Source organism: Musa acuminata, chromosome BXJ1-4 (genome assembly GCF_036884655.1).
Source record: "Musa acuminata AAA Group cultivar baxijiao chromosome BXJ1-4, Cavendish_Baxijiao_AAA, whole genome shotgun sequence".
NCBI lineage: Eukaryota > Viridiplantae > Streptophyta > Magnoliopsida > Zingiberales > Musaceae > Musa > Musa acuminata.
Window position 1 is genome coordinate 33,008,895 of NC_088330.1, and position 26,268 is coordinate 33,035,162.

The window sequence follows — 26,268 nt, forward strand, 5'->3', positions numbered from 1 at the left end:
ATATTGTGCATGCTGGTTTGTATTTCTGGATGCCATGTTGCTGTTATAACATGGCTCCCACCTGTGTGCTTCTTGTTTTGCTTCTGAGTTTTGAGTTTTAATTTAGTCATTTGCTTCGAGTTTTGAGAAATTCTTGGATGGTCCTTTTCTCATGTCACAAATTGTTTTTCATGGTTCTTACATCATTTTAGGCAATAATGTAACTAATACATTTGCTCTCTGTCCACTATTTTTTTTGTTTTTGTCATGGAGGGCCATTAATGCCAAACATTTATGATTTTGATTGGGTCCACTGAGATTTTCTGCAGCAAACTTAGGTCAACAGCTGGAGGCTTTCATAAATGATGTAACTTCTCAAACATGCCTGCTGTATTATTATTTCCATGTCTAGCACAAGAATAGGGATTCTTTCATGCCATACTGTAGTTATGAAGAGACAATGACATGTATTCCAAATACATTAGCTCCTTGTGAATCACAGGGAGGGTTTAGACAAAAGTGGTAGATTTTACCTTGTAAGAGTTCCTACTTTGGTTCTTTATTTTTCTCTTTGAATATTCAAAAATAGTTGAATTATGTAGGATTTAGTTTCCTGACATCAGCTCTTTAATTTCAAAAGATCATCTAGGTTTTTGTAAGGTTTATAAACCATAACTATGTGAATTTTGCTGTCATATATGATGTAAGAGAGCCCAGCTACTGATGATTAAATTTTCTTTTGGTTTCGAAAGAATTTAGTACAAATACGACTTTTTTACTGGCTCAGACTGTTCTGAAATGACTTTTGACAATGGGAAATAGAAAGTAGAAAAACGATCCAACACGAGAGACGTGGAGAAACTGTTGGGGGCTCGTCGTTCAACAAACGATCCAACACGAGAGACTTGGAGAAAGAGAAGCAAGCAACAGGAAGGTCATAATAATTGATATTTATGCACTGTATGTTCGCGGGCGGCCTCTTGTCCCGATGATGCTAATAGTTGAAACAAAGACTAAAATTTTTATTTTATTGAAAAAGTCGCGATTAACACACTGCGCATGTCCGTCTCTCATGAAGGAATTCGTCGAGGGTGAATTCGTGGCTGAAATCCCAAGCCTCTTCGAGAACCCTCCGAATTCCCCTGTGCAAATGAAGAACTTCTAGTCAAGAAGGCGTTCGATCGCTTATCAAAGCTATTATTCACCATTTCTTGTATGAAAGACTGGATTTAATTAATATATTACAAATTACATGATTTAATTACTCTCCTGCCATCTGTTTTTTGTCTTTTGCAAAACCATAAATATTATACTGAAAACAAAATTTCTCATTTGGCTTAGGATAAAACATCAAGAAAAACAAATAACAACATTATCATTCTTTATGAATAAAAAACAATATCATTTTATCGTTCATTAGAAAAGTTGCTGTCAACAGACATAGACATCAACAACAACACTATCATCATTCTTTCATGGATGCAGGGAACTGAATTGACAATAACAAAATTGTCAAACAATTTTACAAGCTGAAAGGCGCAGGCACTTGCAATACATGACCAGAGACGCGCATTAAAGGATGGACGTGCTAAATCTGCAAATGAAATATTGGGTGGTCAGAACAGCTAATGAACATCCTACGAATGCCAAATCACGTAACACCAGAAAAAGGTATGAATGATAATATAATCACAGAAAAGGTACATCTAATAGTGTCAGTCAACAATGGGAGTGTCCTTGGGCTCCCAGCTAGCATCTATTGTGAAGTTCTGTACCACCACTAATGCCACTACGAAGCTTGCTTTTGTGGCGCCTCAAAATTGAATGGTTTAGACGAATAGAGCACGCTTTTTAGTGGTGCAGAACTAGTAGAGTACTTGGTTAAGGACTCCCAAGATATTTGAGCTCAGAGTTCAGGTCTCAATCCCAATGCAGAGCCTTGAACTCAGATATTTGAGCTCAGAACTCAGGTCTCAATCCCAATGCAGCCTGCCAAACTCAGGAGTCACATAATAGCTGTCAACATTCAATTATTATACGACAGTGACAATGAGGCGAAGGAACTATGCAAAAACCTTAATTCCTACTTTCAAGATACCTACATATCAGAAGGGGAAGGGGAGACGCCATACCCCCAGAAGCCCCAAAAGGAAGTGATTGCAGTAGGACTAGAAGAAGAACTAGTAATAGAATACCCCCAACTAGCAAAATTATCACAACAGGTATATTCATCATCTGCTGTGTCAAATTACAGGCCACCTACGGATTCAACTATGGGGCCAGCAAATTACCCCCCGGCGGTGAATATAGAATCCACAAGCCAAAGGCCGACATATGAAGGGTACTCAAGACAACCAAGGTTTAAGGCAAAGGATTTTTCAGAAACCTGGAACCTCCCTTCAGCTTTTCAACAACAAGGAGCAATATTCATAATCCCATCCCAATTAGGGATGTTTGATGAAGTTTTCATGAGGTGAGAATCAATAACAAAGAATTTGGTCTCATTACAAGGATTTACAGATCCCTTAGCAAAGATGGAGTTCATTGAAAATCTGCTTGGGGAAGCAGAAAAATTAGCATGGATCCAGTGGCGAATGGCCTATCCGGAAAAATACCAACTGCTGATGGCCAACGCAGATGGAACCGGAGGAACGCAGAATATCCTCTCACAGCTAAGGACAATCTTCATACTAGAAGACCCATTCTAGGGTTCAACAACGGCGCAAGAAGAAGCCTACAGAGACCTTGAAAGGTTATCCTGCACGAACCTCAAGTATATTATTCAATTCTTAAACGATTACATGAGGCTTGCATCCAAGACAGGAAGGCTGTTCATAGGCTCAGAACTCTCCGAAAAGCTATGGTCCAAAATGCCTGGAGAGCTAGGAAAAAGAATCAAGGAGGCGTTTGAAGCAAAATACAGGGGAAACACTATAGGAGTAATCCCAAGGATACTCTTCTCCTACAAATACCTGGAAGCGGAATGCAAGGATGCTGCATTCAGAAGAGCATTAAAGGATTTATCATTCTGTAGTGAAATCCCTATCCCAGGATACTACAATAAGCCCGAGAGGAAGTATGGGGTAAGGAGGTCAACAACCTACAAGGGTAAACCCCACTCATCCCACGCCAGAATTGAGAAAAGAAAACACTTGATAAGGAACAAGAAATGTCAGTCAACAATGGGAGTGTCCTTGGGCTCCCAGCTAGCATCTATTGTGAAGTTCTGTAACACCACTAATGCCACTACGAAGCTTGCTTTTGTGGCGCCTCAAAATTGAATGGTTTAGACGAATAGAGCACACTTTTTAGTGGTGCAGAACTAGTAGAGTACTTGGTTAAGGACTCCCAAGATAGATGCAGAGACTTGTGCTTAATGCAGAGACTTGTATTCTTTGTGAGAAGACTGTAGCATTTTCCATGCAAAGCACCATCAAATAGGAAACTTGAATGCATAAGATATTAGAGATAATGAAGAGGAAGATCATTTAGAAAATGTCAATGCTAGTGAGAAAAGAATATCTGATAGGAAAAGAAAGAAAGTCGTAATTGCTAAAAAGGCTAAAACGAGACCGATGGATTTGTATATGTATCAAGGATCACAAAAGCAACATATCGAGACAAACAAATATAAACGATGCTTGAATTTGATGTAAAATTTTATTAGTTTAATATTTTTGATATTAGAAGGATAATGTGATTTGATACTTTATATGATTTCAATTTGATATAATAATTTTATTTTTATAATCATATTTATCAATTATAATATTTTTATATTTTAATATTCTAAAGTATCTTGTTTCACTCGGGCAGGTGCTTAACACCTCAAGCGTTTTGGGACCTTAGCACCTAATACTTTTAAAAACATTGGTTAGGACACCCTCTACCTAGTGCTTGTAGGGAGGTGAAGTCCTAATTAAATTAGGACTTTCTTCATAGTACTTTTAATGATCAAGTCTTAACTAGGTTAGGACTCTCTTCCTAATGCTTTTAGGGATGAAGTCCTAATGAGGTAAGTTAGGATTGTCCCTTGCTGATATCAACACCCTCTTCCTCAATTTGGCCACCTACTTTTTTTCCCAATCCGAGTCTGCTATAGGTTGGAGCTCATTCGATCAAACTTTTGGGCTTAGAATTGAGCTCAAGCAGGGTTCAATAGGATTGAGATTAAATCGGAGTTTCAAATCAAAGTTCAATTAAGTCAAATTGGAGTTCAACACAAACTCCGATAGAATCAAATTGGAGCTCGACCCAAAATTCATAAGATCATCACAATCATTCAATGCTCAACCTTCTGGCATGGGGAGAAGATCAAATGTTATACAACACTAAAAATGTCAACTCAATGCGTTTGAAAGAAATTAATTATGGCCAAGAAACCCAATATTCATAAGCTTGACGTGGGAGCATAATTGATTTGTCTTAGAATCATAAGCTTCGATTTTATTATGGCCAAGAAACCCAATATTCAAATCTTGGTATTAGTCTTACCATATGTAATTCAGTTTGACTTTTGAAGGATGGGTACCACATATGCTCCACTCAAGTTAAAAATTGATTTTGACCATAAATTTCTACTTCATTGGCCTTCAAAACCCTTCCCTACAGCAGTGCAATTCGCATCAAGAACATAATAAGCCATGAAAAGAAGAAGCTTGAGTGAGGCACAAAGGGTAATGCTAACCTTCAAAGGTCCCATCAGAATTTGAAGAATTATACATTTCTTAATCGTCATCATCCTCATCTTGATTGTTTGTGTGGTTGATCTTCTGAGCACGATACATTTCAGCAACCTAAAGAATCATGATCAGACATCTTCAAACATACAGCAGCAACAAATGGAAACATCAAAAGGCTTCAAGGCCTACAAACTGGAAGCCCCATGTTACCTGCTCGGATGTTGTAGCTTCTTCAGGGCTTTTGTCATCACGGACATGTAGTAAGCGAGGAAATCGAAGTGAAATTCCCTTTCGAAATATGGCACAAAATTTAATGCAACAGAATCCATGAGCCATTAAGACTACATATTTGCAGAAAGAATGACAAGAGATGAAAACTCACACATTCTTAATCAGATTTTGTTATTACACTAACCTTGTTTGGATCGACTATACCATTAGCAGCACGGTGAACAGGACTGATGCTCAAATCTGCTGCTTTAACCTCCCAAACCTGTCATAGAATCAAAACCAGAAATGAGTAATTATTAAATGAATTTCATGTGAAATGCAAATAACTACTACCAGTGAACTTGCAGTTGTGTCCAAAGTAAACATTAGCATGCACAAGGATCCTTCAAAACTTATCATGTCGATAATAATAGTGCAGTCCAATTACAGTTGGCAAGCCCACCTTGAAAGACAGGAAAGTAATAAGATACTTACCCTTCATTGATTAGTATAATTTATCAATTATTAACAGAATACAAAATTGACTTCCTAGACTAAGTGATTTTTAAGTGGTACAGTGGCCAACCATATATCTGATACATGTAAATCTTGTATGATTTAAAAAAATGTCCTATTATCATATATTTGACATATCTCCCTAAAATAATTTTGTCCATTTACTGAACATCACAAATAAATGATCACTGAAGCTACCTTCCTAACCTTTCTGTCTTTCAGAGCTCTAGCACTGGCCCACCAAAAACTGTCTAATTTATTTGTTTACTTCAATCCGATTATTGTAACCAAGGTTATTTGTTTAAGTAAACATGGTTCTGCTCAATATTTTCTAACAACAAGCCTCTAAGAACAAGAATTTCCTCATTATTGTAACCAAGAGCTAAGCTAGTGCATCAGATTTTAAAATAAAGTATGCAATCTAGCATTAGATAATCTCAGATAAAGAAGCACACAATATCATAGTATTGTAGTTACCTCTGATGGCTCAAACCATACATCTGGATCCATTGTATCTGAAAACCGATAATATGGCTGGAATTGAAAGGTTGAAAAGGTCATACAACAGATGAGGTATGGGAATACACACCATTACAATTCACATATCAGTTTTATAAAATTCTTTAGAAAATGCTAGCAATATAGAATCACCTTAGGCTTTGGAATTATTTTATTACGAAGACTTGTTGATCGTTCTTCAAGCTGTGATTCAGAGAAACCAGTACCTACAGAACGCCAGTAACAAATTCATACAGCATAATTAAATATTGCAGTTTTATAAGATTTTGCACCAAAATGTTGCTGGCTTACCTATGTTACAGATGCTTTGATATTCTTCATTATGTTCATCGTAGCAAGCAAGAAGAAATGAGCCATAAACACCTAACAAGAAATAAGTATCTTAAGTAACCCCAAATAGGGCAAACTCGAGCACAAAATCATCTGTGTGACAATAAATAAAAAAGGAAATAAACATGATATAGAACATAGCAATACTACAGCATAAGCATTGTTCAGTGTTGAGAGCTTATCACTAAGCAGTCAGTTACCTGTCCGCTTTCCCCGACCATGGAATGCAGCAATAGGAACCAAATCAAGTGAATCACCAATGCTGCATCAATTGCTAGTGTCAAAATCATAAGGGAAGCAAAAATCTCAAATCATGTTAGATGACATCTGCATGAATCGAATTTGACACCCAAGTGTTGCCTACAAACAAGATGGCAAAATGGATTGTCAGTCAGCACGAAAGCTAGTCGGTTAGCTAATGGAGACCTTAGAAATATGCCACTAGCGATCTGTGAAATTTCCTCTTCTTTTGATAGTTTTGTCATTACAAGTACGAGAAAATAAGAGATGGTCAAAACCAAAAATGCTCGAGTTTTATGTAGCATATCAAAGGTTTTCATTAATTATAGATCTCAATGACGGCAAAGATTCATGTGGCCGATCCCAAATAGTTGGGACTTACGATTTTGTTGTTGCTGTATCTATTTCCATGCATTACTCAGAGAAATTAACAGGATAGACAGCCAAATACTAACAACAATTACATAGAAAAGGGAACAAAAAATGCAATCACCTTTCCATATAATCTTTCTTCAACTTCAACCAATTGTTTGACCGCTTTGAAGGCTCATATGTAGCATCCTTATCCAATGTCTTGATAATCAATCCTTCGCAACTTCATAAGCAAAAGCATTTTAGCTTTAGGAAAGCATGAAGATGGGTTCTTTGCTAAAACAAGAATAATAACACTGAGAACATTAGAAGACAACCAAATTAATACCATAAAGACTCAACAAAAGAATTTTAGATGATGCAAAGTGCAAACTCACATGCCTATTTATAAATAAATGCTGACCACAAACTTAAACAACAGACCATCACCACAGGATTTTGATATCCCCAACCTACAGAGTTATCTTATTTCACATCACCAAAAAGAATGTGAAATGCGCTGTATAAAAATGCAACTGCAACTCCTTTTACTCACCTATGAAAGACATGCACAGACAGGTCAAATGCTGATGACAAACTTAAGAATCACACATTATCACGGAATTTTGCTACTTTCCATCATACTAAAACAAGATCTTTTTTCTACATCATGAAGAAGATGTGAAATGCAATGTAGCATAAAAAAATGCATTTGTAACCCTTTTCGCTGGCATCTGAAAGGCATGCACATCTACCCATCTCCCTACACACAGCTATAATACTTCAGAATGCCATCGAGTACATTCTAAAATCATAAAATCTGTCAACATCTTGGAACATGAGATATTAAATTTCACTCTTTGTTGCAATTTATTTGATAATGAGAAGCAGCCTTATAGACCGTTTGTCATGGTCTATATTTCTCGTACAAAGTTCCACAATGTAAAGACATATCACAGAAAAGGAAGAAAATTGTTATTGACATAGAAGACAAGTATAAAGAGGACAGATCTTGAATCCACCATGAGAACAAATTTTACTTCAAACCAATCTTTCATCTAAATATTCAAGTTCAGTGTTGCATACTAAAATAATTTACTAGCTGAGGTTGGATCAGTTGACGAATCTTCAAACCAAGGAATGAAATTTCAGGCAGCACGGCAAGAAATTATTGGTGTTTACTGGTCCTATCTGCCGCTGATACGCGAAACAGGATCGAACCAGTTCAGGCCCAGTATAACATGTGGCGGCAGTACACCTTTGTATCACCAGATGCTGGCTGGTACAGGTTGGTAACAGATCAAAGATCAGTACCAACCCCTAACAACAAATTGACTTCAATTTGATTTGACTATTGGGACTTCTTTGTGGCTTGTCTAAGCCCCTTTAGCTGTCTCCCTACCTCCTCTCTCACTCTCTCAGTCTCTTTCTCACTCAATACAGGGCATGGACAGAGGAGCAGTATTTTACATATGCTAAGACTCAAACCACAGGACTCGGGGCTCCACACAGCTCATCTATGGTTGCAAGGATAAAGGAAAGAAAAGGCTGTCGATGAATTTGAGCATATGCGACAGCCTCTATGATGTCAGGACCGATAGGAGTTAATCGTATTTGTAGTCTTCATGTTACAAAGGATTACGATCTCAGAGCCAAAAGATGAATAATAACAACTGGTCTTTTTCTAGACGTTAATTCAGGGTCAATAACTGCAGCTCTACTGTACTCTAACCTCTGTAGCCCTACAAGCTACGGTCATATTTCGATCCAAGGAAGCAAACCTATTCGATATAGGAACATGTGATAGAGTCCTTCGATGGATCCACAAAGATAAGAATTTTTAGTTTTAATGCTTAGCCACTATGCAATTTGGTTTCATATTAGCTTTGATTTACTTTATTGTTATTTAACTTGATCATATAAACCAAGAAAATATGAAAAATAATCTTGAAATATGGTTCTTTTCTAATTTTCTAATTTTAGGCCAAATATAAAAAAACACAACCGAATATCATTGCTGCTTGCAATAGCATCTAATGTGCTTTTCCCACCTAAGGCAGGTATAGACTTAATGCTCCTATTGACATCATGCTGGTGAACTTTCATCTGTTCATAGCTATGAGTCTACTTCTTCATATCCCTACATTTACTGTCTCATTTCTATAAAACAAATGCTTTTGAAAACATCAGATTTAAACATATTCAGTAGTAAGTCTGTCGAGATTATAAAGTCAACAACGGCAACCTATTATCTTTGGCACAACTATATGGAAAATAAGTGTTGGTGTTATCAACAATAAGACCATAAAGAGGCCAAAATTGAATTGAAGTCATAAGTAGCAAGAAAAAAATGTCCAGATGAAAATAAATTTATACTTGAGCAGCAATACCAAACCAAAAAAGACGTCTAAAGCTGAAAAAATGACTTCAAAATTTACAGTATATATTTCTTCCATACAGTCACAATACCTGGTGTTGACAGCAGTGTCAAGAAATTTCTGTATTTCCTCGAGATCATCTGATGTTATTGCAGTTGCAAACTGAAAGACTCCAGGTACTTCTTCAAAGGAACCATAAAGGTGCTGCAAAATGGCACACACATCACAAAGTACATTTAGATGTCAAGCCAAATTTGATTCTTAGTAACGACAATAATATTTTATTAGTAACAACAAATAACTACCTGTTTGCTGTGATGCAGTACAGAACAAAAAAAATACAAAAGAACATGCTGCAACAACACGTTGAACAGGAGTACTTGATGCAAAAAGTTATCAAAGTGCAGATTAAGGATATCACTTAACTATCTAGAAGCATATATCAACCTGAAAGTTAACATATGTGCATATTGCCAAATTGCATAGATAGGCTATGGAGCTCCAGCCTAAACTAATGCGCCTGCATTCTCCACAGACTCAACCAACCAATCCAACCTCCTCAACAGACTCAACCACTAGATTAACAGGACTGCTCAGTCCTTTTAGTCAAACAAAGATGTTCAACCCTTAAAACTGACTGGACCTTGGCCTAGGCCAAAATAAGCTCTAAAGCCCTTTCCTGAGCAGGACAGGCATTGGAAATAGATCCAGACCACATCTCTAGCTCCAGAAGGCATCCAGGACCATGGATACGTAAAGAGGCAAAAGCAAGAGGGGGGCAGAAGAGATCGTTCACTTTTAGTCTTGTCTGTTTTATTTAGACTATTTAGGACATAGTCATTGGAATACTACAAATACGAGGTCTATGTCCCAAATGATGTAAAACAGTTTTTTTTATTTTTCAGAATTTTATGAGCATTATTAGTTTCTTTAATTATCAATCTAGAACCCTTGAGACCTACTTTCTCAACATAAAAAAAATTCTAGTTAGGAAGGGCTGTTCTTTACCACATAACAGGAATTTTCACTGCTTATATTATAAGTGGTGCCTTTTGTCAGAAACTGTAATTCATGATTCATCTGCATTTATTATCATATAAAACAGCTGTCATACAAGATACTGAATCATAATTTTAAATAAAAAGCAGAAGTGCATCAACTGTAGTATAACACAATTTTTACTTTGTGAATGCAAATATTTCCACTTGAGAGGACTAAATTAACAATTATTTTTGAAGAACATACAGATGGAATATCAGTTAGTAGAAGCAAGAATCACACATGTAAATAAGCTAATTATAAATATCTACCTCTCGACGAACTTTCAGTTGCTCCTGAAGTAGAGGTTGGCCATTTACATACAGAATGTCAAAGGCAAAGGTGCAAACAGCTACTTTTATGTCACTTAAGATCACTCCCTTCCGAGCACGAGTGCTCAATATCTGCAAGGAGTCATGATGTGAATAGCTCATTAGACCTGCAGCTGAAGGTACTATGTTCTTTGAGTATGTTTGGTTGCAAATGGTATATATATGAAAAACAAATTTGTATTATGCATTAGCAAATACAATTTTTTATTGCATAATATGTACATTATAGCAATTATTTCAAAAAGAAGTGAGCACAGCCATTAACCAAAATTATCATATAGTCTGTATATTCTTCATACATGCAATAATACTTTAGATCACTTTAAGAGATTGGGACCGCTTGTTTTTTTAGGGCAAACCACATCCAATCTTTGCTAAACGTTGGATCTGTAAAATGAAGAAAACATTTGAAGCTATCGAATGCAAGGAAAATCAAACGGTGCCTTTTGCTTATTTCATTTTAGAAGGGATGGCAGACACTTGATGAACCTCAAAAAGGAGGATGTTGGAGGCAATGAGGTGGCTTGGGAACAATTTAAGAATGCATTCTATGAGCACTTCTTCCTTGATTCAATTCGCTTTGAGAAGCAACAAGAATTCCCTAACATCCACCAAGTAGGACTTTGATGGAATATGATCATTATTTCACTTAGCTGGTCCAGTTCTCTCCATATATTTAATAAACATCAAAAAGCTCATCACTTTGAGAGGAGACTTCGTTCGTCAATTAAAAAGTCCGTTGCTGTATTGATTTTACCATCATATGCTGAAGTGCTCAATCAAGATTTGGTGGTGGAAAAATTGGATAATAAGTTACAATAGACAAAAGATCGAAAGTGACCTCTTAGTGCTGCACCATCGGCGTATGGGGGATAACATTTAGGACCCTCAAAGAAAGGCAAGAGCAGATAGTTCAAACATCAACAGGCAGGTGCTCCCAATAATCAAGTTGTCATAAGATGTTATTTCTATGAGAAGACTGATCATGTTTCCATCTCATGCCACGTGGGATTGAATGTATGCCTCTTTGTCAACAACCCGAGCACATGTTGAAGGACTGCCCACGGAAGCAATATCAACGTTGAGCTCCACACCAAACATTTGGACAACTAGAACTTAGAGGGGGAGGTCAGGCGAGGGTATATGTACTCACACATTAAGATGCTAAAGCATCAGGATTTATCGTTCAAGGTATAATCACACTCTGTGGTATGCCTGCTTCTGTGCTTATAGCAACTGCTTCTATAAGGGTGGTTGATCTAGGGGTGAGAAAGTAACAGTCTTTTAAAAACAATCGATACTTGCATATTATGTTGAATGCCAATCCATACCCAAAATAGCATCAAAATCTCAAAACTCTAGTAGAATAAGATCTACTAGCAAATCGTGACTTTCAATAGTAATAACCCAATTTCTAAATATCTGATCAGCTATCAGAGAGTTTCCAACTGATGTTGCTATTGTTAACACATTCCTCATTGTCTTAGGATTCTTATGCAGTCACATAGCAAAATAAGATGATATAAAAGAATACATAGAACAAGTTGCTATAAGCACAAAAACAGACATACCACAGAGTGTGATTATACATTGAATGATAGATCTTGATGCTTCAGAATCTTGATGGGTGACTGTACAAACCCTCGCCTAACCTCCCCCTCTAGGTCCTGGCCGTTATTGTCCAAATGTTTGGTGTGGAGCTCGATGTTGATGTTGCTTCTGTGGATTGTCCTTCGACATGTGCCCCGGATGTTGACAAAAAATACATACACAAAAATAATATCTTATAACGACTTGATTACCGAGAGCTCCTACTTGCTAGTGTCCGGATTATCTGCTCTTACCTTTCTCTGAGGGTCAAGAATATGATCCCCCATACGCAGATGGTGCAACACTAAAAGGTCGTTTTCGATCCTTCACTTGATGCAATTCATTATCCAAAATTTCTACCACCAGAGCTCGATTGAACACTTAAATATATGTCGGTAAAATCAATATAACAACAAACTTTCTAATTGACAGTCAAAGTCTCCCCTCAAAGTGACGAGCCCTTTGACGTTCATTAAAAGCAATATGTGGAGAGAACTAGGTCACCTCAGTGAAATAATTATCATATTCCATCACAGTCCTTCCTTTGTGGATGCTAAGGAACTCTTGTTGCTTCTCAAAGCAAACTGAATCAAGAAAGAACTGCTCATAAAATGAATTCTTAAATTGCTCCCAAGTCACCACATTACCTCTTGCCTATAACATCCTCCTTTTTGAGGTCCACCAAGTATCTGTCTTTCCTTCCAAAATGAAAGAAGCGAAAAGCACCTTCTGATTTTCCCTACATTCGATAGCTTCAATTGTTTTCTCCACTTGATGAATCCAACATTCAACAAAGATTGGATTTGGTTTGCCCTAAAAAAACAAGTGGTTTCAATCTCTTAAAGTGATTCAAATTATTATTTCCACCCTGCAGAGCTCCATCTCGCTCCCCCTACTACTCAAATAAGCCTCTAATAGCATTGAAGACTCTGTGTACATAATCTAGAACATTGATAGGTGCTGGAGCATGAGGTGCATTCTACGATGTCGGGTAAGCTGGCACATAATCAATGATAGGTGTATGTGAGGACTGAGTTTGCTCTATGATGTGTAGAACTTCAAAATTATGGTTTGCTTGAACACCTCTCCGAGTGCGTAGGCCATTAACATTGCAACCATGAGCACCCCGAGCGGCAAGACCACTGTTCTCTTGAATTGGCTCAATTACTCCTATAATAGGTCAAAGACAATCATCGGTCAAAATCAATTAAAGGACACAAATACCTATGGGCCCTAGACCATGATATAATATGATTAATCTATGGGCTATGGGCTAGCCCAACTTGGTGTGGTGCATGAACAGTTATGAGCAATGCAAATGACCAATACATGAGCTGGCCCAACCTAACCCAATATTATACAACTTAGCCCATTGCCCTTATTTTATTTTATTTGGGCCCAAACATTGATTGAACCAAACTAGATTTGATCAGTTTAGATCGATCCAAGATGATTCCAAATTGGTTTGTTTAACCAAAATTAAACCCAATCTGATCCAAATTATACTAGTCTAGGATGGTTCCAGACCGATTAAATGAGGATTAAAGATCGACTTAGGTAGGTTCTAGTTAAATCAAATTCAATTGGACTTGAGTGCCCATGTCAATTGAGTGCAATTTGATATTATTTGACATTAATGATGTTTAAATGAAATATTTTAATATATTATTTTATCCCAATATAGACATGACCAATACGAGATGATGTTGTTTCCCTACGAAGGGCAGGTAGGACGATTCCCTTTGAGGATTAACGTGCCCCTAGACGTGATAATTGGATGGTTCCTCCCTTTGCTGTTGGGAGGAACGTGTTTTCACTTTAGCGAGTGAGGGACATCACTCCATCGTTTGTTGAAAATACGATATGAGTTTGTCTTCATTCGTTGTTGGGAGAACACAAACTAATCCCCTAGAATAAAACCTCTCCATCCGCTGTTGGGAGACTGCTCCTTCGGGTGTTTAATATATGCAAATTAATATATGCAAATGGGATGATTGACTTTTGATCATGTATTCATTTTACAGTTGACTAATAAAGGTTCTTACTTAGCGTTGATGAAATTTCTTTGTTTTTGATATTTAAAGCAGCCTCCCAGTAGCACTAGACTGAATTTCAATGAAGAGCAAACCTTCCTCTACCATTAGGAAGAGCTAGTTGGATTTATTTTCGAGCTAACATTACTATATTTCTCAATAAAGCCTATGACTACTTGTGGAAAGATTTACAAGTTATACATATTAAAAAAGTGATGTTCATTTATTTGGCTCTAGATGTACTTGTGGAAAGATGTTATGATCCTGTAAAAAGAAAATCCATGATGTGATAGCTTTTTATGGTATCGGAGCTTTGAGAGGCAATAAGAGTTCCTTAGCATCCATCAAGGAAGTAAGATTGTAATGGATTTTCCAGATGTTTTTCTTGAAGATATGCTTTGATTGTCACTTGTCAAGCAGATTGAATTTACAATCGATCTTCTAACCGGCACTGCACCTATTTCTAAACTCCTTTATAGAATAGCACCGATTGAATTGTAGGAGTTAAAAAAACAAATCCAGGAGCTTTTGAACAAGGGCTTTATTCGACCCAATGTATCACCTTGGGGTGCCCCTGTCTTGTTTGTGAAGAAGAAAGATGAATCCATGCGATTATGCATCGATTATAGATAGCTCAATCAAGTGACCATAAAGAATAAGTATCCCCTTCCCCGAATAGATGACATATTTGATCAACTTCAAGGTACTCGAAGATTGATTTGAGGTTCGGGTATCAACAACTGAAGATAAGGGAATGAGATATATAGAAAATTGCTTTCAAAACAAGATATGGTGAATACAAGTTATTTTTAGATTAAAAAATATTATATAAAATTCCAAAATATTCTTTTATTCATTTAAATGTCAAAATTGTATTGTTCGATTAAAACACGTTATATGAAGTTTCTAAAATCTTCATTTATCCCCTTAAAGGTTTAGAATTTTATTTTTAGATTAAAACATATTGAAATTATTCATATCATATGCATTTTTAAAATTTTTATCTTGAATGCATGATATTTGATATTTCCTCGTTATGCAATTTATCTTTTTAATCTATTGTTATTTATTATGTTTAGTGACTTATTGCCAATGAATATATGCTTGATTATAATTCAATGATGTTGCAATTCGAAATTGTGAGAATTGGTTAGGATTTGAATTGAAATCAAACAACGAACTAGACCCGGCACATAGGCTAGGCTAACACACAAGCTAGGCCCAGTTAATAGGCCAAGCCCAACCCGTAGGTCAAGCCCCACCCCGCAGACTAGCTCAGCACAGCCCAACATGGGCAATCATGTTCGGTGCACATGACCTGTCATGACCCGAGCCTGATAAACTAACTGGCCCATCAACTTTAGTACACTCATTAGACCTTTATAAACTAATCTTAGTCTCATTCACTTCCAATGTGAGGCTAATCGAAGGTGTTACAATCTCCCCCACTCAAGGACTTGATATCCTCGTCAAGGTCTAGCATAGCCCTGATCAAACCTTAACATGATGCATGTAAGGCATAGACCAGTGGTGGCTCCATACTGTGACGAGTCCTCTGACTCCATCAACGAGTAGCCCTATCCTACTCGAGCCCCCTCACCATACTCAAATACTAGGTCAGCGCTGATACTAAATATCATGATCGAGCCTGATAAGCTAAATGGCTTATCAACTTCGTTTGATTTAAATCACTGGTCAAAATGCTTAGGCTGAAGTTGATAGTAGTACACTCATCAGACTCTTATAAGCTAATCTTAATTTTATTCACTTTCGATATGGAATTAATTGGGAGAGTTACATAAATGATCTCCTAACAATGCATAACATTTTTTTGCCTGTTATAGACCTTTTTCTAGTATAAAAGAATGAAGAAACTTTAGTTGTATTAAAAGAGGAATTAGCAAGTTCCATCCCCCATCTTGAGAAAATATTTATTCTTCATTTTATTCTTCACTTCAGTTCGTTTCAAAATACTTCAATTGGTTTGCGCAAACTAGTTCTAACCGAACTTATAGTTAGCACTAAAAACTTTGCAATTCACTTCAACTTTTATAAACAATGGTCGAAAGTTGCCCAAAAATAGATTAAAAATTTGAAGAACATATAGCTTTGGCCCACTTACAATGAAAGACTAAGCAAACCAAAAATTGACAAAAATTCCTTTGGGCTAGGCCGAAACATGGTCAAAGAAAAATTACAGCTAAAATCTTATGCTTGAGGGACATTAGTGTTAACCATCTAGAACAATTCATATCTTGCCAGACAAAAGACAGTTAACAAAGCAAAATAATAGGCCAATTTACTCACATTCATATGCAACTAGAAAAACACAATCAAATTAACTTCGGACCACTTACAATGAAAGACTTAGCGAACTAACAAATTAAAAAAATTCCTTTGGGTGAGGTAGGCACATGGTCAAAGTAAAATTGCAGCTAAAATATTATGCTTGGGTAACCATAGTGTCAACCACCAAAATTTTAAAGAAAAAAAAGACAAGTTACTAAACCAAAATAATTGGCCTATTTACTTGCAAACAACTAGAAAATCAAAATCAACACAAGACATAATGCTGCAAAAAAAAATCCTAGATACTGGAAGAGCGTAGGAGATAAATTAGATGACAACACCGAAATTCAAGTTATAGTTCAATAAGCTAAACAACTAACCTGGAAAGGCAAGATCCTTTGCTTCTCACGATCATAAGCAACAATTTCACAATCAAGCACAAATGACTTTACAGCAGGTTTTTTGAATCTGCATTTGGAAGCAGTGTTTCTTATCAATCAAAAACATATATTCATGTCAAATTACTACTCCAGAATAATGCCTAGTAAGTTTTCAATGTGCATATCAGAATAATTTCAACCTTCCTATCCACTGTGTCAACCAGCAAAAGGAACAAGGACAGAATTACAATTAATAAAAGATGTGCAGCCTAACTAATAAAGAAAATCACCTTACTGTAACTGTTCAGAACCATTAAAAGCCAACAGAATATGCATGTTTCAGGACACATAGGAGATGCAGAATTAACACTGATTCTTAAGCAAAAACAACGATACTCATCAACTTTAAAATGTGTTCTGCTCTGGATACTTTAAGACATCTGCTTGAATGTTAAGTTACATATCAAGTCCCATTGCTGAGTGTTTGTTAAAGCTGTATTGACTGAAGGTCTATTTTCCCAAAAGAAGAAAGCAACTGGACACTGATCACTATTAGTCATGTAAAAAGAGTGGATTTAGACCTGAATTGTTTGTATCTGGTATGATTAAGCCAGATAAGGATCATACAGTTCGTGAAGAAACCTGATTTCTCCAACCCAGTAGTCTGGTCATTGATCAGATCATAAAGAGATCAACTCCAATCTATAACAAGATCAGGACCATAATTAACTTTGGTGCACCAGCCAAAAAAAGGCTGGTGCACTTCTATCCTGTATTCACCGCTAGATTGAGATCTAACAGTGGCTAACAAAAACATAAAACGATAAATCTTGTCCTCTATGAACCAGCCAAACCCTATCTCACAATGAAAATTCCTTCTCAACTTTTCTAACCACCTCCAAATTCCACCATGTTCTTCACCCAGAAGATAAAATTACCACCACAAAAACACATCATTATTCCAAGCAATGATCTATAACCACCAATTGTTGACAAACTTGTTGGTGCCAACACTATCACCACTGTAGTTCCATTGGCATAACACAAGGATGCAGCAAAAGATGAATGATTATACCCTAATAATGCTCACTGCCAGAATGAAACCAACCATGGTTGAGTTCAAGTGTTCACTCTTTCTATACTATCTGTGTCATCACATCCTCTATCCGTAAGCCTTGCTAGGCCTGTAAAACCTTTGCCTTCCCGATGAAGATGGGGAAACTTGTTTGGTCAAATTAGATCCTGGACAGAGATCCTCTTCCTAGCCAAAGAAGATGATCAGCCTTTGCAAAAGGTTCCCGGATTAATGAAAGGTTTGGTTTCCAGAATCAGATATATCTACCTATAACCTATCCAGACCAGATCAGTTTGCTGTCCTAGTCATTATGAGACAAATCCACTTTTCAAATCCCCCTGTTGACCTATTTTGGCCTTAATCCACCTAAATCGAGTGATTCTGAAGATCAAAGTTGGGTCAGAATAGCAATTAAGTTTGTTCAGGTGATTGCTACTAAAATCATGGCAAGGTGTTGATGTCATCTTCAACCCAGATACCCAGAAGTGGACTCAACAGGGTTAAGCTTGATCTTATCACCATCAACATTAGCACCTAGGTGCTCAGCATCAGTCTTGCCAAGGCCAGCCCTTGTCTGGGGGCATCTTTTGGTTTAAATCATGAATCAATAATCTAAATCAGCCTTACTAGGGCCTCGTTGAGCCACTTGGGAAAGCCCAGATACCATATCAATGCTTATCTCAGAAATGAACAACTTTCTTCATGCATGGACCAGCTTAGGCAGTGATCTGACAGGGATTGGCGCGACTTTCCTATGTGAAATTGGGGATAAATCTACAGTACAATAGACTGATAGAGTTTCAGCAAGACCACTAACAGAAAGACAAGCTGATTCAGCTTCAGTCCAAATCCACTTAGACTTGTTTGGAAGTCCAAAGAACCCTGGAGAAAGGCCAAGGTGAAAGTCTGGCACCTATCAGAACTGGAGAAGGGGGGATCCACGCCCAGTTTGGCTACAAATCCCTTGGGGTAGTATAATACATCACAAAAAGAAGCCCACTAGGGATCAGCCACAAGCAGAGAAGAGGGAGAAAAGCACCATTCCTAAGCTATAGTCTCCTTTTGAAGTAATAATCAAATAGATTTAGAAATTGGCATGGTAGCCTATAAATAAAGCCCTAGAAACCAACATGACATTGTTTCAAAATTGTTATTTTATTTTTACAGGAATGCAATTTCATCCATTTTGATACGACCAATATTTATCAGTTCGACCGCTGATCGGCTCTCAGCCCAATTTTGGCCATTCAAGTGTAATAGAGGGCTTACCGCTCGATAAGCCTTGTGAACCGGGCGGTAAGGCCCGTGAACCAGGCTTACCCCTCATTCAGGCCTGATAATGGGCCTAGATTGAGCAATAAGCCCAGCCAGCCAGTTTTGATTTATTTTTTAAATCTTAAAAAAATTTAAATCTTAACTTACCCTCTCGTGCTTTGTCCCCCGTACCATCACTCACATCCCTTGCCTGGTATCACTTGTTGTTTGCACACTAGTCAGCGTCAAGCAGCCATTATTCTTCTCCTTCTCTACCTCGTTTACTCGTTCACTGCCGCTTGCTTCCCTCCTCTCTTGCCCCATTGCCTCTCCTCCTTTCATATCCCCCACCACCTTCCCTCTCCTCTCCTTTTATGTTGTGTCCTGCTCCTCCCCCCTCTACTTATTCCATACTCCTCCGTCTCTGCCGTCGACTCTTCCCTCCTATCCATTTTGTACCACCACCTCTCCTCCTCCTCGGCCTCCTTCCCTCCTGTCCTTCTATGTCGCTGCCTCTCCTCCTCCTTCCCTACTCCGCCACCTACTTCTCTTCTAATTTGTCAATTTTCGGCTGTTTTTTCAGCATTTTCCAGAAACTGGTACCAGTGTACCTAGAGCAGCACACTGCTACCCACATTACATACCAGTCTGGCCAAGGACTGTTATCCCTGTGTGGTATGAGATAACATTCCATGCTATCATCAATGAGAAAACTGCAAACAGCAGTTTCCTGAGATTAAAAATAAACAATCCCATATCATGGTAAAATATAACTCTTTAAAATAGTGATAAGTTACAAACGACTGCTCTTTAAAAATCAATTCAGTCAACTAAGCCTTCAGAAGTTCAAAATATAACTCTTGAAGAGTTGTAGTTAGAGAATTTGCCATGAGGTGTTAAAAGTTGCAAATGTAGTTGCTACAATGAATATGCATATAGATCCATGGCTAGCCACAAAAGGTCAAATAGTTTCCACTGCATACAGTGTCACAGACAAATGCGCATGCATCTTTACATCTCCCAGAAATATATAAGAAAGCATGAATAACAATGAGACATGCATACCTTGATACAGAACCGACCACATCTGGGTACTTCCCAGTGTTCCTTTCAGCATTACGACTATATATCTCAACTGATCCATCCTCCATATAATGTATCTGCATTCAAGTGCGAAGTTCAGACAAAAATTAAATGAGACATAAATTTATGTCACAACAAAGATCAGTGTCATACCTGGGCTCGTTCACCATCATATTTGTATTCGCAAGTGAATTCCATTCCCTGAAACTTATCAAGAATTTCAGACACTGCCTTTGTTGGTTTAGCTAACATAGGCCCTACAGGCACACCTAGGGAGAAATTGCATGCCTCTGGAAGTTTCCATACTCCAACGCGGAGAAGTTCAGGAACAATTTTATCATAGATTGGGAGTACCGAATAAACTTGTTTGATAATTTTCGCAGCCTAACTTCATACAACGAAGATGTATAGGAAAAAGAACAATGAATCTAGATCAGTATAACTGCATGCACAAGCCATTAGCTAGCTGTTGGTAAAGAAATATAACAATCAAGAGAAGTACATCCATGGACTTATCAATGATTTAGATCATATTATAAAGGAATAAAGACAGCCGAGTGCATGAGGTCTGACTGCATTATTTTTCTACTTCCTATATGTTATTATTTCTATGCTTCTAATGTGACTTCATTTTATTATTATTTTATTTTATTATCAAACATAACGTCTGACTGATTGACTGCCTGGTCTAACTAGTAAACCTTTGACCCAAGTCTTGTTCTGGTCACTACCACATCCAGTTTTGACAACTATGAATAAGGCCTACTGTTTTTCCTTTAACATCTCTTCTATGCTTGTGGTTGCTATAAATTATAAAAGAAACTAAAAAATAGAAAATTATTGTGAGTTTCTCATTCGTATTTGTTGCAATTTGCAGGATATTTATCAAGCAGTAAAAAATAAAATAATAATTTACCATGCAAGATTAACATAGTTTATCTCAGAGCATTGACAAAATTTTCCTCATTTAACTTGGACATAGATGTTAATAGAATAAGAAGAAAATGCAACATTAACATTGTTGACCAACAGACAGTGTTCTTTGAATAACTTGTCAGAAGGTTAAAACACATCCAAACACACACTAACCTCTTCAAGATCAGACTGAGTTTGTGACCGTGGATTTTGATTCGTTTCAGAATAAATAGCTGCTTGTCCGAGAGCTACCAGGACAGTTTTCTCTGCCAAACCAATTCGCATCTTCGACTGCCAGGTATTTAAGGGAACTTTAGAGGATCAGGATACCAGTGGCAACAACTATATGCTGAACATTTACCTGAAGAAGACGAACTAAATACTGAGGTTCACATTCAGTTGCTGCAACAAGAAGTCCTTTTATGTGATTTCTTTTCTTGTCTTGACTATCTTTTCCCGACTCCTATTGAGGCAAAAAAAAAAAACAAAAAGAAGAAGTCTTTAACGTAAACCTTAAATTTCGATAGCTCTGCCCAATATTTAGTAAGTGCTCATATATGTTATAACCCCTACATAATCAATTAAATGCTACTTCATCAAGTAGGCACCTATGATATAGTAGCACAAACTAACATATTTCATTAATTAATAACCAAACATTTTTTACAAGATAAGAAGAATATCAGATGCTTGCAAGCATTGAGGCACAAACAGTGTTAAAGCATCCACAGATTCGCATATTTAAACATACATAAGAATACATATTATCTATACATACATTCAAATAATATGGTAGGGTCAAAGGGAATCCTAATATTTTTAGACATACATGCAGGGAGTTCAGAAAACTCAGGATGTCTGAGATCTGAACGGTTTGAATCAACAATTTTGATCTTGTTAAGTACCTTATTGATCTGACTACTCAACCTACCTGAGCTGATCTACACCAATTATCAATTTATCATGCCACGCTGTTCGAGTCAAGCTCATAAAGGTTTTAATAGCAAGAAATTTTCATAAACCTTAACAAGCCCACTTCAAAATCTCCACGATTCTGATCATTATAGGAATTGTGGTTCCCAATACTTAGAATCATGTTTCCTAATATTTGGAAATAACACTGTCCTCTATACTAGTCCACATTCTTCATATTGAGACATTTGGCATCACTCCGTAGAGGTTTTCATCAGGGTCTGCAGTACCGAACTGTATCACCCGGTACGAGCGATACGTACCGGTCCGACAGGTTGCCGGTATGCGGACCGCTTGTTACCGGTCTGAGTGCACTGTAACACTGTAGCAGTGCACTGTTGCACTACTACAGTACTCAGCACACCTGAGTGTACCGCTCGATACACCTGGGTGTACCGCTCGGTATACCGTACCGTACCGGTACCGAGCCCAGGTCGAAATACCAGTACGGTACGGTATTGCGAACCTTGGTTTTCATAAGCTTATTTCTCAAATAAGCTAAACATAAAAATAAGATTATTTAATTCAATAAAAGGTTGTTCATCATTTTCCAATCATCTTCTCCGAAATAAATAATAATGTTTGTTGAAGAATACACAAAAATGTGTATATACACAAATATTCACATGTAAAAAGGTTTCACACCCTCATCTTCTTAAACCTAACTGCTTCTTCAGCAGCTCGAGGCTACTTAAGATATAGGTGCAACGATGCCACATGAGGCTGTGATAGCCTACGAAGCAACCTATATTTGAGCACCTACTCAACAGAACATCATGGTCAATTGTGTTGTACTGGAATGGCTGACAGAGTAATCCATAATCTATAGCCTCTAAGTTACTCCCGTACCAAAGTCCATGAGACTTGGAAACCATTTGATCATCCATTGACCTTTACATGAAAGAAAATCTAAATCTACCATGTAATTTTTCACTGCTTGAAAGATGACAAATGGGTTCATATCTCAGTCTTTGGCACAGGACAATTCAAAGAGCCTGCATCAAGTTAAAAAATATGGATAGCATATTTCCAACCCATACATAGTGTCAGCTGAAACAGTGATCCCGATGCTGAGCACATAAATGAAAGCACTAAACAATGCCATATAGCAAAAGGGTCACTGCTGCACAAATTTGTCAATGTTGCCAAATTAAATTCAAGATCTCTAGGGAAATTACACATGGAAGACTGTTACAATATACTAGCTACCTTGGACATATATCTGTCAATATACTCAGTGTAATTGGTTGTGTTCATTGAGGACCCCAGAGTTCAGACTATGGATCCTTATCAAGTACAGTATGCATATTCAAACATTCAGATCATGTTAGTGTGACATAAAACGATACAAAATCATACGAATGCAACTGCAAAATGAAACATAGAACAACATTATCTTAGAAAAAGTTAATTGACATGAACAAAGGGATAACAGTTAGGTATATCAGCAAAAAACAATGGAATTACAAACCCAAGATACTAAATCAAATTCCATAAGAATTATAACTATGCACATCAAAGCATGGCAGGAGTTATTTGATTTCTGGAAATCCTCACGTTATGGTCTGATTGCAACTTAATCAATCAGGGTAACTTGTATTCGTATTACCACAAAATAGTAGTTACACAAGGATCACAACCCCAACATAACTCGGACTATTAAGAAAACACAGGAATGCTTGCTGAGTTTTATATTTTCATTAGAGTGCCATGACAGAATTATCCATGCATAACTGCTCCTACACAGAAGTTTACATATTAAGATTACAAAAAACAAGCATTTGTCTCAATCACATGAACCAACAAAGTTTGACAACTTAGAGACAATGAATTGGTATAAAATAATTAAACGACTTCAAATATCTCAGAAATTATATGTAAATCATGAAATCATATCACATGAACCATCTTTGCTTCCACGATAACTCTAACCATAAAACTAGGTCATGTCACATAATTCATTCTCATCTCAAACCTGCTTGAAGAGGTATCGACCAATATATGATGCACCATCTAATTTGTGGCATTTAGGAATACAGAATTACAGGTCCTTGTTCACTGTATCACTGACCCTCGTAGCATTTACATTTAACAAGCTCAGAATAGTTACCCTTCTATCATCAATTCCAATCTACCCTCAAACAATGGCTTTCTGCAAGGACTGAACTCTTTTTTTCTCTTTCAATAACTCAACATTAGGATCATATATACTTGATATAAGTTAACATACAAAGTTTTAACAGAAAATGTCCAAATCAGCAGGCATGAGAAAACACTTATCTATTTTAGAAATCTTTAGCAGATCTTGACATTAGCAGACCACAGATAAAACGGGCAAAACATTGCATCATACGCCTGCCAATGTTGGATATACTCAAGCAATAAGGAAATAACAAACCTTTGCAATTGCACGGAATGTATCAAAAACCTTGGCAATCGTCAAGGGTTGAGGCTTGAACATCACTTTCTGAGAGGAACGGCTTGCTTTTGCAACAAGACCCAAGTCACCCAGTTCCTAACACCACAACAAGAAACTTTAGTTTCAAACACCAGAAATTCTCAAAGAAACAAGAGAATGAAAAAAGAAATCAAGAACCAGAAAATGATCCGCGTCAAGAAAACAAGATCAAGAAAGTGATCTGCGTCCAACAAAACACCTTTAGCTGCTTCTTGACTTGCTCCTCCTTCCTCCCATAAGCCTCGGCGAGCGCCTTCACAAGGGACGCGTCCCCAATCCCAAGCTCAATACCTTCATGGGGCGCCGCAATCCTATTCGCCGAAAGGTAAACGGTGGCGAGAAGATCCCCGGGCGTGGTAGCGATCACGGTCCTGAACACGTTGCAGATAATCTCCGTGATGGCGATCCTTCCGGACTCGTTCGAGATTAGCTCCAGGGCGCGCGCGAGGAACAAGAAGGGAACGGGTTCCCCGTCCTTCCACGAAGCGGCTTTCTTGGGGTTGAAGTCGGAGCACTTCTTCTTCAGGTCGAGGGTGGGGTTCTTCTCCTCGGGAGGATCTTTAGGGTTTTGGCCACCGCCATCTAGGGTTTTCGGTTTCTTGGAAGGGGAAGGGGAAGGCTGTTCGGGCTGGGCGGAGGATGGGGCGGACTTCTTGGATTTGGCTGCGGCCGCGGCCGCGGCGCGGGCGTTGCCCATGAGAACGTCGGCGACGGTGCGGCGGCCCGACATTGCGGCACGGCCGGTGCTGCAGCAGCGAAGGAAGAGGTTTCTTGACCAAGGGTTTGAGAAGGGGAGAGATGGGAAGCAGGGACGCAGTGGAGGGAATTTGAGCGACAGGAGAAACGGCGCTCGCAGCAACAACATCAAATGGGGAGACGGAATGGGGCTATGATTTCAAGATCACTGGGAGCGAAGGGCGGAGGAGGGCGACGTTTTCTTGGTTTTGGCGGGCAGAGGAAGCGCGACTCCACAGTATGGGCTTAAACGAGCCATGGCTGGATTGAATAGTTGATGCCCATGGCCAATTGGTCTATTGAGAAGGGGTTAAAGAATACATGTCAATTATTTCTTATTATTGCCACGTTTTTTAATAAATAGGATAATTTTTGGATTATAAATCTAATGCAACAGACATAGGCCGGAAAATAATTTATATTCCTACCGTTTAATGTATTCTACGATTTAACTGAAACAAATAAGAAAGATATGCAATTATGTCTCCGTAAAATATCATGCCGTTCCATTAGTATAATTGACTGACTAATTTTTTTCTTGCTTGCTTAATAATTCTGCCTAAATAAAATGTATCGAAAACTATTTTATCTATTTTCAAAAAAATTATTTATACGATTAAAGTCCTATCTTTATAAGGAATTACATGTCTCGTCTCCTGTGCGCTTCATTTCACACTATCAGAATTCCATGAGAAAAGCGTATGTAAAATACATGTCACTTTTTCTTCTTATTTGTTTACGTTGATGTCTGCATCAAACATATCTAAAGATAATTAATCGAAACTAAAAACACATGAAGAGGAAAGAGATAGGAGAATCCCAGCTAACTACATTCACAGCAAAACGAAGCAGGCAGCTACACCATAACTCCGCATTATATGATATTATACTGGAATCAAAATAGGGAGC

At 37.7% G+C, this 26,268-nt stretch overlaps 1 protein-coding gene across 4 annotated transcripts; it reads right to left on the bottom strand.

The window, feature by feature from the left end:
• Positions 1 to 1,011: 1,011 nt before the first annotated feature.
• Positions 1,012 to 25,623, bottom strand: LOC135654308 (DNA ligase 1-like). 4 transcript variants are annotated; one of them, XR_010502921.1, is made up of 19 exons: positions 24,824 to 25,619; positions 24,565 to 24,681; positions 21,556 to 21,657; positions 21,369 to 21,485; positions 20,433 to 20,663; positions 20,262 to 20,356; positions 16,868 to 16,955; positions 10,516 to 10,647; positions 9,297 to 9,409; positions 6,970 to 7,071; positions 6,437 to 6,498; positions 6,198 to 6,269; positions 6,039 to 6,112; positions 5,865 to 5,921; positions 5,077 to 5,154; positions 4,872 to 4,949; positions 4,667 to 4,775; positions 4,474 to 4,584; positions 1,012 to 1,121 (listed from the first exon to the last, which is right to left on the bottom strand). XR_010502921.1 is itself a non-coding variant. In XM_065175579.1 (18 exons), exons 1-17 carry the CDS (start codon positions 25,487 to 25,489, stop codon positions 4,707 to 4,709), a joined length of 2,253 nt encoding a protein of 750 aa, XP_065031651.1. In that variant the 5' UTR covers positions 25,490 to 25,620; the 3' UTR covers positions 1,330 to 1,573; positions 4,667 to 4,706. The 4 variants fall into 4 exon arrangements, 2 of the variants coding, with proteins under 2 accessions (XP_065031651.1, XP_065031652.1); XR_010502917.1 differs by lacking the exon at positions 1,012 to 1,121 and adding an exon at positions 1,330 to 1,573; XM_065175579.1 differs by lacking the exons at positions 1,012 to 1,121; positions 4,474 to 4,584 and adding an exon at positions 1,330 to 1,573 and having other exon boundaries at positions 24,824 to 25,620.
• Between the last annotated feature and the right edge of the window lie 645 nt (positions 25,624 to 26,268).

Excerpts from the sequence above, each read along its gene's own strand:
- LOC135654308 (XM_065175579.1), bottom strand. The coding sequence starts at position 25,489 with ATGTTGTTGCTGCGAGCGCCGTTTCTCCTGTCGCTCAAATTCCCTCCA. Across the intron at positions 10,648-16,867 it reads AAAGGATCTTGCCTTTCCAG|ATATTGAGCACTCGTGCTCG; the intron begins GTTAGTTGTTTA and ends GACTCCTTGCAG. Across the intron at positions 6,113-6,197 it reads TCAAAGCATCTGTAACATAG|GTACTGGTTTCTCTGAATCA; the intron begins GTAAGCCAGCAA and ends GGCGTTCTGTAG.